The sequence below is a fragment of the Vanacampus margaritifer genome, chromosome 2 (assembly GCF_051991255.1).
Source record: "Vanacampus margaritifer isolate UIUO_Vmar chromosome 2, RoL_Vmar_1.0, whole genome shotgun sequence".
Lineage (NCBI taxonomy): Eukaryota > Metazoa > Chordata > Actinopteri > Syngnathiformes > Syngnathidae > Vanacampus > Vanacampus margaritifer.
The window spans coordinates 9,046,878-9,061,831 of NC_135433.1; the positions used below are offsets into that span (position 1 = coordinate 9,046,878).

Here is a 14,954-nt window from a genome sequence, read left to right on the forward strand (position 1 = left end):
ATCAGTACTTGGTATCGGTATCAGTGACTACTCAAGAGTTGAGTACTCATACTCATGAAAAAAAAAAAAAGTGTTACAGAACATCCCTATTATAAAGAAAAGACAATTCGTTCGAGCTGCTAGAATAGTGAAATTAGCTTCTACTCTTTTCCTAAAGTCACCTGGAAGAGCTTTGCTGTAACTCAGGACACAAAGTTACGTAACAGACATTTCGGCAAGGATTCATTTAATTGTACTACTAAAAGGTTAAATGTGTTGTCGTCACAAAGACCGTACAGTAGGGCAGGACTGACCCTTTGGAATAATGGGAAGATGCCCGGTGGGCCAGCATCTCCAGGGGCCAATGTGGTGCAATTAATTGATTTTTTTTATTATTATTTTTTTTTACAAATAAGTAAGAAAAAAAATTATTATCTTCGTTTTTCCCCAAGAGCCCAGCTCACAAATCAAAGAGAGCAGATCCTTAAGCCATTTACAAAATATACAGTCAATTGAACCGATTAATACCATTGGCAGAAGTACACATTACGGGCACATCTAAATGAATAATTTTGTTATTATAGTGACCCAATCTGGTCCAAAAGGGAATTTGTGTGGAATGTAAAGACAGTGCTTGTGTTTTCTGTCCGTTCATTTTGAGTAGGGCAGGAATCAAATTTTCTCATTACTGACACCATCGGATGTGCTTCCAAGTGCTCGCGCACAATGACCATCGTATGACCTTAAACTGGATATCAAGGATATCAAATCAAAGATCCAGTAGCATTCCATACTGTGCTAGTATGCAATTTAACACTACTCGTGTCGACTCAGATTCCACAATCCGGGTTTGAGGAGCCTTGATTGCCTGTTTCTGTATCCGATATAATTTTTTTTAGACCGTCCTAATTTTTCATCGTCAGGCTATTGTATTTGATGTTTGTGTGTTATATATGCAGTTTTGCTGATATTGCATAAATCCATACTTAAAAAAAAAAAGTGCAAAGTGAGGCAGACAGTATTTTGCCTCACAAATGTATATTTATAAACAAAAATGATTGATAACGTTTTCTTCCATTTAAAACTATTATTTATTTATTTTAGTTTCGCAAACATCAAAAATGCTTAAACTATCACGACCGCTGTAACTGACCCCCCCCCCCCCCCCCTCTTCGTAAGAGAATGACTAACCCATACAGGTAGCAATGACGAGAATGAAGTGGCAGCTGCAGATCGCACACTTTAGATATTTCTAAGGTAACACAAAACGGGTGTTAAATGATTCAATAGCAGGATACACACACATGTTCAAACACAAGTTCATGCATTCATAAAAGAACCAATATGTTCCATTGAAAAATGTTAATGAGAGTTGCTTGGACATTTGGGTAAAAATAACATTTTAGCTTTAGCGCAACACTCAATTTGCTAATTCAACAATAGCAAAGTCATATTTTTGTGGGAAGCCGTCCCTATTCCAAAAGCTTCAAATATAACATGAATAGTATATTATGGTCACAATTGTATTTTTGTCTCACACACTTTAAATATTTCTGCAAGGTTAACACAAAACCAGTGTTGAATGATTCAAGACACGTTTTATGCATGAGAACCAACAAGTGCGTGTATTTAAAAAAAAAAAAAAAAAGCTTTATTGAAGAGTTGCTTGGATGTTCGCAATTGCCAGGCCTGTGGTGACGAGGCAATAAAAGTGATTTCTGACAATGCAGGGTGGTTACGGCAACATGGCCAAAGTGGATCTATCAGATCCACGGTGGATCGACACGATCGTCCAAGCACGTGCAGGATCCCACCTGCACCTTTCTTCATTGTCGACTTCCTCTTTCCAGCCAACGCGATCGCTCCGCCGCAACCTGTGCGCATAGCACGGGCTCGGACCCGCCGTCTCCAGTCGAAGGCGGCGTTTTGGCACAAGTGTGACGTTTGAAGGCAGGTCCCGGCCGCAGCCACCAATGATACAAGTCGCTCTTCTTCCGCCGGGCTGGTCGCAATGAACGGGCGTCGGAGCGGCGCACGTCCAAGTCGCACCCAGAGCGAGCCTCGGCCATCGAGGGGATGCGGCATCGGTACGCGGTCGCTGTCTCGCAGCACCAGACCCCCCAGCAAGAACCGAGCGGGGAGCCGGACGCGCCTGTTTTCAGCCTGCCGCCCCCGCCCTCTTCCTCCCACCACCGCGACCGCGCTTCGACTACCGACGCTCACCGCCGGAGCCTGCAGGAGCTCCCGTGCGTGAGCCTGCAGCCCGCGCGGAGAGCGCCGCACGGCGGGGACGCGCCACCTCCGGCGGGCCGAGAGGAGCCCTCGGCCGCTCCGCAGCGGGATCCCTGGGCCCCGGCCCCGGTTTTTCCGAGCTGCCACTGCAGTTTTTCCACGCAGGAGGCGAACCATTCACAAAATCGCGCCGCGCCACCGCAGCCCTCCTCCCCGCCTCTCCCCCCGCCTTTACCGCCGCCGCCGACCACCACCGCCTCCTCCTCCTCCTCACTGCTGTTTTCTCGGGAATCCAAACGAGAGGATCGTCTGGGAAGGAGTGCCAGTAATTACCAACAGGCAAGCATCGTGGAACGCTGCAGGGGAGGAGGAGGAGCAGGAGGGCAACGAGACCACAGGCAGCTGCAGCAGCAACAGCAACAACAGCAGCAGCAACAGCAGCAGCACTGTCATCCAAGACTCCCACAGAGGGACTCCTCCCCTGAAGGAATCCGTGCGAACTCGCAGAAAAGGTGCACCGACAGAAGAGCACTCGAGCCTCACACGCAGGAGCAACAGATCCCGCAATTAAGAGCGCGGCAGCAGCTGCTGGTGGGGAGCAGCTTGCCCGTCAACCACTGCGCCAGCGGCTCCGGCGAGCTATGTAGGACTCACCAGGCTCCACTGCCGCAGCAGCAGAGCGGCACGCCGGGTCGGCACTGTGAAGAAGCCCCGGACCGCAATAAGTGCGCGAGGACCCCCGCGCCTGCAGGCGACGCGCCCCCGGCGACACAGCGGGCCAAGTCGAGCGCGACTGCCGGCAGCAGCAACAGCAACAGCAGCAGCAGGGAGAGCCCCAACTACGGCTCCAGCTATCACCTGTGGCCCGAGAGCCCGCATAAAGGAGAGGAGAGGATACGCATCGAGCTCCACAAGGTAGACCGCAGACTCATGTGTCATAATAGTCAATGACATGCATACATTTCTACTCAATGACCACGCCTGCCGTATGATTTGCAGTTTTTTTTTGTGTGTGCTGTTGAAGCTATGATTTGACCGCATGTTTCCAATGAGGGGGGGGGGGGGAATACGTCATACGTCTTATCAACAATCTAACGGTCTCTTCACATATGTTTCTATTGGCCCCGCACACCTGTTCCGTGTTGCGGTGTTGTTTTGCTCGAGCACACAACACAGCCCACTGAAATATTCAAATGAGGCTCCCATGGCAGGTGATTCGGCAAACAAAAGCGCCTGTTGTTCCCCCGGCCCAGACAGGGAAGCGTTTTCTTGTTTGGGCTTCTGCTCGGTGTCAGCTTTAATGTGGCCGCGGCCGGCTGCAACTGCACCTGGCACTGCGTGGCAACTGCATGGCAAAGGCCTCCACATTCCTCCCAACTCACTTCAACGAGTGCGTTGGGCTTGCGTTTGCGCTGGCGAGGTGCAGCGCGATTCCGTAAATGGAGGACAATTTAGTTTGAATTCATCTCGGCTTTTGGTGAGCGCGACTTGGCCACTCGGGGCAGTGTAATGCAGAGACAAACGAAGAAGAGTTTCACAACTACTGTAAGCGACTGAGGAAGCGGCAGTAATAGTAGTTGTTCACGCAGAAGATAACCATTATACGCATGTTAGCGTTGATGTATGGTTTGTGTTAAACTATCCACGGCGCCGCTAGCCAAATTGGGGTCCGACGCACAATTAAATTTCCTTAAACGACCGTTTCTCATGCCTTGAAAATATTTTTCGCGAGTTTTTCATGTAATGGAATTATTTTGTTAGTAGTGGTGGTGGTGAAGGGGGGGGGTGTGGTCTAACCCCCCACCCCCCCATGGATGGACGATGGGATCCAGTCTATCGCTCAAAGTATTAACGCCACCACATACCTGTTGATGCAATTCCTCAACTCATCTATGGCATTTCCCATTATACGTTAGCATTAAGCTAGCAATCTTTAAGGCAAAGTATTGTGGCTCTTTTAAACACATGACATGAAATTCTTCCTGGTTTATGTTTAGTTTGATGCAAACTTCAACTTCAAGTGACAATGAAAAGTATGAAGGTTTTTTTTTCCTGAATAATTATTCACTATTTACCATCTAACTGATGCTTGTTGTGAAGTGTGTTGAATTCTATGCTCCTTTTCAGTGTTGTCAAATTTTCACTCTAAAGTCAAAGGGTGGGGGGGGGGGGGGTCCGATTATTTGTATATCAAGGCACTGCTGTATTACTCTAAATAAAGTTTTTTTTTTTTTTTAAAGTAACAGGGTTAAAAATCAATACTAACATCAGATTTTACCCCACAATGTACATTAGCATGCGCTATGCTATGCTAACTGGTTAAAAACAAACTTGGCTATACCTGTATGATGAAAAAAGACAAACCTTCAAATTAATTGATCTTTTGCTGATAATATGAGTAACAGGGTTGCTTCGGTGTGAGTAACACTTCATTACGGCTGAAAAAAAAGAGGACTTACCCATGGTCCGAGCAATTAGCTTGAATGTGTCATTTCTGCTGAGGCAAAGGTTCAAGCACAGTTTTTTCCCACTTCCACTAGACCAGTGGTTCTCAAATGTTTTACACCAAGTTCCAAGTCCAAATATACAACGCTCTCCAAGCACTAGCATAATTACCAACATTAAAATACAGTAGCGTAGGCCTGTCATAGACACAAAAAAAAGAGGCTGAGGTATTTATTCCTACAAAGTAGCCTACAGTAGATTTAATATTATTGTAAGCCAACGTAACACGCAATTATATTGTACTTAAAATTGAACAAATGTATTCTACTGGATAAAAAAAAGAGGCAGCTGTAGCATTATACACATTTTCAACAATTTATTTAGTGAATAAGTGGTTTCGAAATGGATGGATGGATCTTTTGTGTACCACTAGAGGGCGCCCACATGCCACTCCCACTTAGTAAAGCACTTCAATAATTACTGTTCTAGATGGTTGAAAATGACTTAGTAAATGGCTTGTGTGTACGTTTAGAGACACGAGTTTAAGGAATTTAGTGTTATTTCAAACACGTTTGTGATAAAACAATTTTTTTTAACAAAATCAAACCAAAGAAAAGCTCAATTTTGTTAAGTTGAGCATAAAGAGAGGGACAAGAGAAAAAAATACGCCGCTGCTCAAAAACGGCTTGATATTTTAAATAATATTAATTAACAGCCACATTTTGTCTTTGTATTTTGTGCAAGGATTTATGGAAAATTCATAGGTGAGAAATGCCCTCCAATTCTGTAACGACGACATCTTACGTCTTTTTCCAGATACGCATGAAGTGCAATGATCTATTTTTATTTTTTATTTTATTTTTTTTTACTGGAGAGCTCAGTATTGTTCATTCGATTTGACATGTCATCATTGCTCTCCTTTTTAAATTTTTATTTATTTATATATATATATATATATATATATATATATTTATTTTTTTGTATGTGGGTGAGTATGTGTATGTGCGTGCGTGTGTGCGTGCGTGCGTGCGAGTGTGTGAGTGTGTGTGTATTCATCAGTTCACCTAAAACCTATAAAAAAAAAATCCCATACTAATAATATAATATAATAATAAATTGCCAAATGCAGAAACATCAATGTAAGTTATCACGATGTGGTGGCTCTCGCTGACAGGCAGAATTAAGTAACCAGAATTAGGTTAAAAAAATTCTATATACGATCTATTTTTTCTTAGAGTGTGTGGTCATACGTAATATAGTATGATGGATAAGACATACAATACAGTAGAGAGGAAAAACCTCAGCGGGCTTATTTGTAACAATTTTTTTTTAAACACGCCACAATGAATGTGTCAAGACGGCCGCTAACGGTGCTTGCTTGAGAGATTCTAAATAACAACATGAATATAGACATCCTGAGTAAATTATGTCAGACAGTGCTCATAAAATAAACTCTTGCGGGGCATTCAATCACAGGTCGAGGGAAAGTGGGATAGTTATGCTGCCAAGATCTTGGTTATCAGACACTTAGGATATACTGGACGGGATTGTGTTGAGATCAGAGGTCTGTTTTTGTGTGTTCAGCTCTTGAAGAAAGGATGAGTTGTAGGCAGCAGACAGCGAGAAAAACACATTCGCCAGATTGAATGCAAATGTATTGCGCTTAAGTTAAACACAACGGTACGCAACAACGTCGAGGTTCGAGGTCAGCTGGGATCAGCTCCAGCTCACCCGTGACCGTAATGAGGCCGATCCGGGAGAAAATGAATGGATGGATATAATAATAACACTTCAGATCTCAACACGGTCTAACAATAGCCCTGTTTGTCCTTAATTGGATTTGACATATTTCCATTTTTGTCCAAGGTTTGATCTCCCAACTTCCTCACTTGCCGTACTCACTACATTAATTGCGCTTTCACATCCATTTGTAACTTTTACCCGCATTGGAACATTCTCCAGATGCCTGACGGGATGCATATTAAAATGATAAGGGTTCATTTCCCTTTTTCGCAAGAGCCTTAAAACTGCCGTCCCTCAGCGTTTGCTCAAGGTGCCGGTGAGGTCAACTTTTGACATGACAAGAGATTCGAGACAAGCGCAGAAGGCGGCGTCCAAATAAATGCACCGGGCTTCCTTTTTAAGATGCTGCAGCTGGCGCCGGTAACAAAAAGGTGGGACCTCGAACCACCTTCAATGACTCTTCCTCACTTGGCCCTGTTTTGGAGAATCAGCAGAACCCTGAAATGACTGAAGTAAAAGTAGCCTTCGTTGTTAACTGTCATCGTTCTGTCTGACTTAAATTCATCTAAGGGTGTAATCGTAATTAATCGCAAGACTTTAACAGTTAACTCGCGATTAATTGCACATTTTCTACCTGCTCTAAATGTACAATAAAAAGTTTTCATACTCTTGTTAACATAAAAGTGGATTTTTTTTTATACTAATAGAAATATGGCTGCATCTATTAGTAATGTATAGACTAATTTCATAATTAATCAAATTGAGTTAAAATTAAAAAGATGCACGTAGGCCTACTGTAAAAAATTAGTGCGATATTGATTTGTGTTGAGGTCATTTTCTGCCCCTAGATGGCATCATTGCAATTGTAAGACCAAGTGCATCTTTCTTTTCACATCAAGAGCTATCTAATCTTTAACATGAAGTAACTTGTGGAATTCTGCACATTTTTAAAATTGTAAAACACAACTTCACCCCAGTCTCCACAAATACTGGATATGCATTATTATTCAATTTATTGCTGCCAAATTTTAACGACACGTCTGCTGCGTTGCGACTGGAATTCCCTCAATACAGGTGGTCAATAATCAAGTGTTGAAAAAAAAATAGTGGCATTAAAAGTATTTTAAATTAACTCAGAATGAACACACTCATTTTGACACCCCTACACAGTATGCACAATCATTACTAGGGCTGTGCATCAATCGGCGATGACTCAAATTGAATCGCGAATTGACCATTGAAAACTAACTCTGAATCCAAATGTTCACACTTTGTGACGTTTCTGTATGGGAATATTTATATTTGTCTTTGTTACTTTGCTGCTAACCCCACGACAGCCTGGAGAAGACAGGTTAGCTTAGCGCTAGCCAGTTGGTACGACACAATAAAAGATAGATTTTACTGGACCAAAGCAAGAAAAACTTCCTGGATTCTACCATTCGCCAGGGTATGGCAAAGGATTCTGGAAGTTGAAGTAAGTTATTTTAAACCAAAAAGGAAAACATTTCCGTGATTTTTGTCTTTGACATCCGCCCAAGGAACTGCCAATGAAAATTAGCTTGACTAAGCTAACTTGGGCACATTTACATTGTGAAATGTTGATGAATGTGCATTGTCCCTTTCAAATAATTAAAAATTCCACTTCAAACTCCGGTTGAATACATACTTTAATTCTCTTTTAATATATTTTTTACACAATCCAGTGTATGACACCGGTTAGGAATCACTGTGTTAGCAGGATTTTGTGCGAAAGGGCATTCCTAAATTCTCAGTGATCCATGCATGAATGCTAGCTAGGGCTTGACTGGCAAAATTAGGAGGACCAGTCAAGCTATAAAGTCAAGCTATAAAGTTCACCATTAATCCCAAATATGATTGTGTGGCCTTGATGGAGGCTCTGCACTGAGAGTACTTCTCTTTTTAGAGCCAAGTCATGAGAAGCAGGTTCCATTCAACCATTTTTGATCCTCATTAGGGTCGAGGGTGAGCTGAAGACTTTCCTTTTGGAGGTGGTCTCGGGCCGCAACCAAACGCACTCGGTACGGTTCGCTTTGCAGTTTGAATACAAACCACGGCTGATACGCTCCAACTGCAGGACATATGCGCCTTTTTGGGCTTAACAAGCCACCGTAGCCAACCATCGCAGGGGGGAAACGTTGCCCGGTAGTGAACATTGCGCTAAATTCATTCAAACATGGTGAAGCGGCTGTTATGCTGCACGCAAATGGAATAAGTTGACAAGTCAGTCTCAAGTATAAATGCTTTTAAATCCAGGATTTGTTCCCTTGACCTTTTATCAAGGTCTTTTAAGCATTTTTAAAATCAATTTTATAATATGGTGTTTTTTAGTTTATTTATTTGCTTAACTTATTCACTGCCATTGACGGCTATACACATCAAAAATTCATTTCAACTATTTCTAGTAGTTTAACATTTTTTTTCCAATTTTGTTAATAGTATGAAAATCTAGAATTTTGTATACTCGTAAATTTACGAGTTTTTTGCTCACTTTATAAAGTGGCAAATTTTCCACTTCATAAACTCGCAAATTTACGAGTTTTTTTCTCACAAATTTGCCACTTTATATTATAAAAGGTCAAATTTGCGATTTTTTTTGGGAAAAATACGGTAAAATGAATTTTTGACGTCTATAGCCGTCCTTGGCAGTGAATGAGTTAAAATATTGTCAATGTACGTTTTTTTTAATCGTTCGAATCAACTACTTCTCTTTGCTTTGTGAACGTCTTCAGCTGTTCTGTTTGTAAATGCTTTTCGGTGTTGTGGTTTTGGTTGTGTGAAGCACATTGAGATCGAGTATGATATGTGCTATAGAAATAAAATTGCCAAACCAACTGTGGCTTAACTATTCATATCCTGTTTAGCCATGCTGCTGTCAGCATGTTGTGGTGGGGGCGGGGCACGCGGAGCGCAACTGCTCCTCCAGTTACTGCGATCGACGACGCGTTCCAAAATTAGAAACAGCGTCGCGGAACCTCCGTTGGATGAGCTACTCTTGATGCGCGCAAATATCTTGCATCTAGTAACGCCACAAATATGCAGAGCAGTAACGCAGCACGTCAGAATTTCACGGTTTCCGCTATTTCTGGGTTTGGTGATGCCTTCAGCCCTTGTTATTTTTGTCCAATGGGAGCACAGATCATCACGCGGGTCGATGTGATTAAGCAATATAGTCCACCTCACTGAACGAAAAAAAATAAAGTCCGCTTTTGGTCCGGACCAAACAAGCGAACTAAAAGACTTTTCTGGTCTGAATACACCCTTAGAGAGGCAAAATTAGCATTTTAGTGCCTCATAACAGTTTTATTAACAAATCAAAAAGCTTTGCTGGACTGCATCGCTAACATCGCCCACTGCTGTTAGCACAACTTGGCTAGCTAGCAACAAGGTTCAGCTGGCTATTATTTCGGTGAAACATGTTGTGGAGTAAGCTACATTTTTGACAAAGTATTGATATGACGAAAATCGAAGCCATGCTAATCGCTAAGCTAAGATTGACACGGCTAGCGCATTTAACAACGGAATTAAGCGCTTCGGTAATCGACTCCACTTTTCACAGACGGCCACTTGTCAACTTGTTACCGCATAGCAAAATTCGAGCGCACTTCCTGCTTATTCAGCAATTATCCAAAACGCCAACTCGTTTTAGCACAATGATTGACAAATTATTGCATATTTCTGACAAAGTATTGATATGACGAAAATAGAAGCCATGCTCATTGCTAAGGTAAGATTGACACGGCTAGCGCGTTTAACACCGGAATTAAGTGCTTCGGTGATCGACTCCACTTTTCACAGACGGCCACTTGTCAAATTGTTACCGCATAGCAAAATTTCAGCGCACTTCCTGCTTATTCAGCAATAATCCAAAACGCCAACTCGTTTTAGCACAGTGATCGCCAAATGATTGCATATTTCTGACAAAGTATTGATATGACGAAAATAGAAGCCATGCTAATCGCTAAGCTAAGATTGACACGGCTAGCGCGTTTAACACCGGAATTAAGTGCTTCGGTGATCGACTCCACTTTTCACAGACTTGTCAACTTGTTACCGCATAGCAAAATTTGAGCGCACTTCCTGCTTATTCAGCAATAATCCAAAACGCCAACTCGTCTTAGCACGGTGATCGCCAAATTATTGCATTATGGAAAACTCCCATTACGAGCACTGGCTCAGTATTGAACCCTTTCCACCGGCTGCGATCAGCCAAGTATTCCGATATGACACGCTGATCTACTCCAAGATATTTGGGGGATCGCGGTTACATCTTAGCGACGTGCTCTTAATGAGGCAGTCCATACCCCCCCCCCCCAAGCCCCTATTTGAAATCCCATAAGCAAAACACTTGCGACAGAACAAGCCTGATAAAGTGTATACGATTACAGTATCCCGCAGCACACCCTGAAACTTAATAGCGATCCCGCTGAACCGGCGGGGGGTAGCGCGATATTGTGTCCTGCCTCAATAACATTGTGCTTTGAAAGATGCATTACTGCGTCCATTGTGATAGGCTGTGTAAGTACTCTAATGCCTGCCACTTACTGCTATGGTGATATCCCCCTGCAGGGACACTGTGGACGACCAATACTGCTGGATTTGCTCATATCTCGAAAGGATTATTTCCAAGTCTTGCTGTCAGGAAGAAAGTGGTCATCAGTCACCACACGTATGTTTTTGGATATTATAATCGTCAACAGGGAAAGTTCAAAACGTGTTAAGTATTTGAGGTATTTGCCATTTTTTGTTAACACAAGTTTAATTTGTTCAGTGAACGTGCTCGTAGCTCAAAACATCTTTTACCAGTGAATTGAATGGAAACGCTCAGCTACTCTTAGTTCATCAGTACAGCGCTAATATAGTTATTCTCCACAGAGGATAAAGAATAAATGATGGTGAGTAGTGTCATATGAGCTACATTTCTATTTTTACTTGCACTTCACTGTTTTTTCAATCCCTTCCTTAAAGAGTCGTAGCACGGGAACATAGACGCTAATTGCTAACTAGCGTTAGCATTAAGTTAGCGGGCTGGAAGGCTGAGCTATGTGGCTGCTATAAATACACAAACTGCTTAGTAGTTTTAGCAATGGGAAGTTTGACTGCATCCATATCAAGTAAGACAATTTGTTTCAAGATGCGATTAATCAATAATCAATTCAAACACAATGTACTTGATTCTTAAAGGGAAGTCAAGCTTAAACATTTCTTGACAATAATGGCCTCACTAGTCTAAACATGACAGCTCACCTGTTTTCTGAAGCTGAGCTGTGAGACCTGAGCACATTGATGTCATTTTCACTCGACAGCAAGTGGCAAAATGGCCGCCCTTTGATATTGATTTAAAAAAAAAACGCTGGATTTAGCTGCTAAACTCATATTCTACTAATGCAATATTAACCAGAATACCGTATTTAGACTAGTGGGACTGCATTGAACATATTATTGCCAAGACTTGTTTTTCTTTGAGTTGACTTCCCCTTTAACACCCAATTAATCAGTTATTATGCCCATCCTTGATATTTTGTAGCGAGCATTGCTAAATCAAATCACAAAATATTCTTGTCAATTTATGATTTTATTATATGACTAATAATCCAGTAATTGCTGATTACTGAGTATTGATTGCGATTTTTGCTTAGATGACTCGAGTCAAGTCAGACTTAAATCACCAATTTATGGACTTACTCGGTAAAAAAAAATAGAAAAAAGACATAACTTTGACTTGGTATTGATGAGACTCCACTAAACTTTAACGACATGACAAGTCTTGTCTGTTTTACATTTGGAAAATCTGCATCTAGCTTAAATGTTAGCTTGTTCTTAGCTGTTGGTTGTTAGCCGGTTACATGAACTCATCTCAATGACGGTTGTGCGCATAACTGAGATGACGATAAAGGAATAGAAAATACGGAGATTTTCTTTTCTTTGGTCCTTCCTCGGGTCTCCTGACGGCCTCACGACTCTGGCTGGAAGTGTTCGGTTTAGGTGAACGGTATGGGATTTTTTAATAGGTTTTAGGTGAACTAATGAATACACACTGACATGTCAAATCTTTAAAATTACTGAATGAACAATACTGAGCTCTCCAGAGGAAAAAAAAAAAAGAAAAAAAAAGAAAATACGGAGATTGCGAATGTAGAAAAACTTTCATTGGCTGATCAGCTGCTCTATTGTCACTTTTATTTTTTTGGCCCGGTTGTGGCACGCACACTGCTCGAGCGTGTGTCGGAAAAGTGAGGAGGCTCCGATCAGGAGAAGCCAAGGTTGTATGTGTCATTTGCAGAATGGCTGCTTGACAAAAGGATGGAAAGCTATTCCGGGAATGTTGCTGTCAACTGGCAATCCTGTAACATGCTCCCTCCCGGTCACCTGGACGACGTTGGGGAGGTCAACAACACAACTGTGTCCCTCGTCCGGCTGTCTCGTTGACATTGTCTGCGGGATTTACTGTGGCCGTTCCTCAGCGTGTGCGCGTTTACAGTCAGACCAGGAAGTATTTCATTTATACAACTAACATATGGAGAGTACCTGGAAAAAAAATCTTTGAAGCCAAGGTTTACAGTTTACATCCTTGGAAAAGAGGTCAGACAACAGACAACCGATTTTTTTTTTTTTTATACCTACCCACGTGTACGTGGACCAGAATAAGAAACATAGTACAGGGGTGGTCAGGAAGAAAGACCACTATCAAGGTGGTCTTCCTTCTTCCTTCCAAGGTGTGCAGATTTTCACAGGCGTTGTACAGACCTGGCAGTCACCGCCTTGTGTTCTAATTAATGGCAATAACATGTGGGGTCCCTCAAGGGTCAATCCTTAGACCCCTTCGGTTCTCTCTATATATGTTACCCTTGGGGTCAGAATGCTTCCGAATGCCAATGTTGACTATGCAGATGACATGCAGCTATATTTATCCATTTTTCAGTTTAACCAGTTCAATTAAGAGATTTCTTCAGTCCTAAAGGTTTTTACGCTGGCTCCCAGTCAACTGTAGATTAGAGTTTAAAATTCTGCTACTGGTCTATAAGTCTCGGAATGGTTTTGGTCCTGAATTAAGAAAATCAAATTGAATATAAGCCCAGTATATCTGCAGACTTGGGTCGATTAGTGGCACCCAGGTTTCAAAGCAAACATGGTGAAGCGGCTGTTAGCTGGTATGCTGCACGCAAATGGAATAAATGCTTTTAAATCCAGGATTTGTTCCCTTGACCTTTTATCAAGGTCTTTTAAGCATTTTTAAAATAAATTTTATCATATGGTCTTTTTTAGTTGATTTCTTTGCTTAACTTTTTCACCGCCATTGACGGCTACAGACATCAAAAATTCATTTCAACTATTTCTGTTAGTTTAACATTTTTTTCTAATTTTGTTAAGATTTTAATTTTTTAGAACAGATATAAAATGTGCCACTTTATAAACTCGCAAATTTCCGATTTTTTTTGCTCACTTTATAAAGTGGCAAGTTTTTTTCTCACAAATTTGCCACTTTATATTTTAAAAGGTCAAATTTGCGATTTTTTTCGGGAAAAATACGGTAAAATGAATTTTTGACGTCTATAGCCGTCCTTGGCAGTGAATGAGTTAAAATATTGTCAATGTACGTTTTTTTTAATCGTTCGAATCAACTACTTCTCTTCGCTTTGTGAACGTCTTCAGCTGTTCTGTTTGTAAATGCTTTTCGGTGTTGTGGTTTTGGTTGTGTGAGGCGCATTGAGATCGAGTATGATATGTGCTACAGAAATAAAATTGCCAAACCAACTGTGGCTTGATACAATTGAGGGCCAAGAAAGACTGTAATAAGTAAAGTCCTTATAGATACCAACATGGTGCATGTTACGATATTGCATCATTAAGAAAAAAAAAGTGCATTAAAATTTCCTTAATCAGCACCTTGAACTGGACCTGCACCAAAGTGTAATGAGTGTCTCCGACAGAGTAAGTGAATTAGTATTTGTGTAATCCTGGAAACAAACAAAACCTTCTGGAAAGTCTCCAAAATGTAATGGATTGTTCTTTGGGTGATTGTATAGAAGTCCGCTAAAGTTAATCAAAATCATCAGATTTTCCTACACCCCCCCCCCCCCACCCCCTCTCCATGTATTCCTGCTTACACAAACATACTCACAACCCATAACAAAGGGAACCAAAGATCCAAGGCCTGCCGGGGACGAACGCGACTGAATTGGACAATCTTGAAAAAAAAAAAATTGGCCACTCACACCCAAACTGGCCAATCGGGCCTCACATGCATAACCAACCTGCCGCAAGAGAAATGCATTCAAATCGAGAAATTACTCATTGAGACGCCACATAAGCCATTGTGATGTGTTTTTTTTTTTTGTGAACCACAAATAACATGCCATGACGGCCATTAGCTTACTGCTTAAGCTAATTAGCCATTTTGGGTGGGTTTGATTTGGACAAAACATCAACTACAACGCCTGATGTTAATAAAAAGGATGCACAAATGACACAATACAAGCATGTTAGGCTACTGAGCAATAAATTGACATTACAGAAGATTTGATCACAATAGCGCC

General features: G+C 41.7%; 1 protein-coding gene across 1 annotated transcript in view; it reads left to right on the forward strand.

Annotated features, from left to right (window-relative positions):
* Nucleotides 1–1,848: 1,848 nt before the first annotated feature.
* kcnn1a (potassium intermediate/small conductance calcium-activated channel, subfamily N, member 1a) overlaps nucleotides 1,849–14,954 on the forward strand; it is a 100,910-nt gene continuing 87,804 nt past the window's right edge. The window contains exon 1 of the mRNA XM_077558075.1: nucleotides 1,849–3,126. Within this exon, the coding sequence (XP_077414201.1) occupies nucleotides 2,056–3,126 (1,071 nt within the window). The 5' untranslated portion in view covers nucleotides 1,849–2,055. The remainder of the gene's footprint in view (nucleotides 3,127–14,954) is intronic.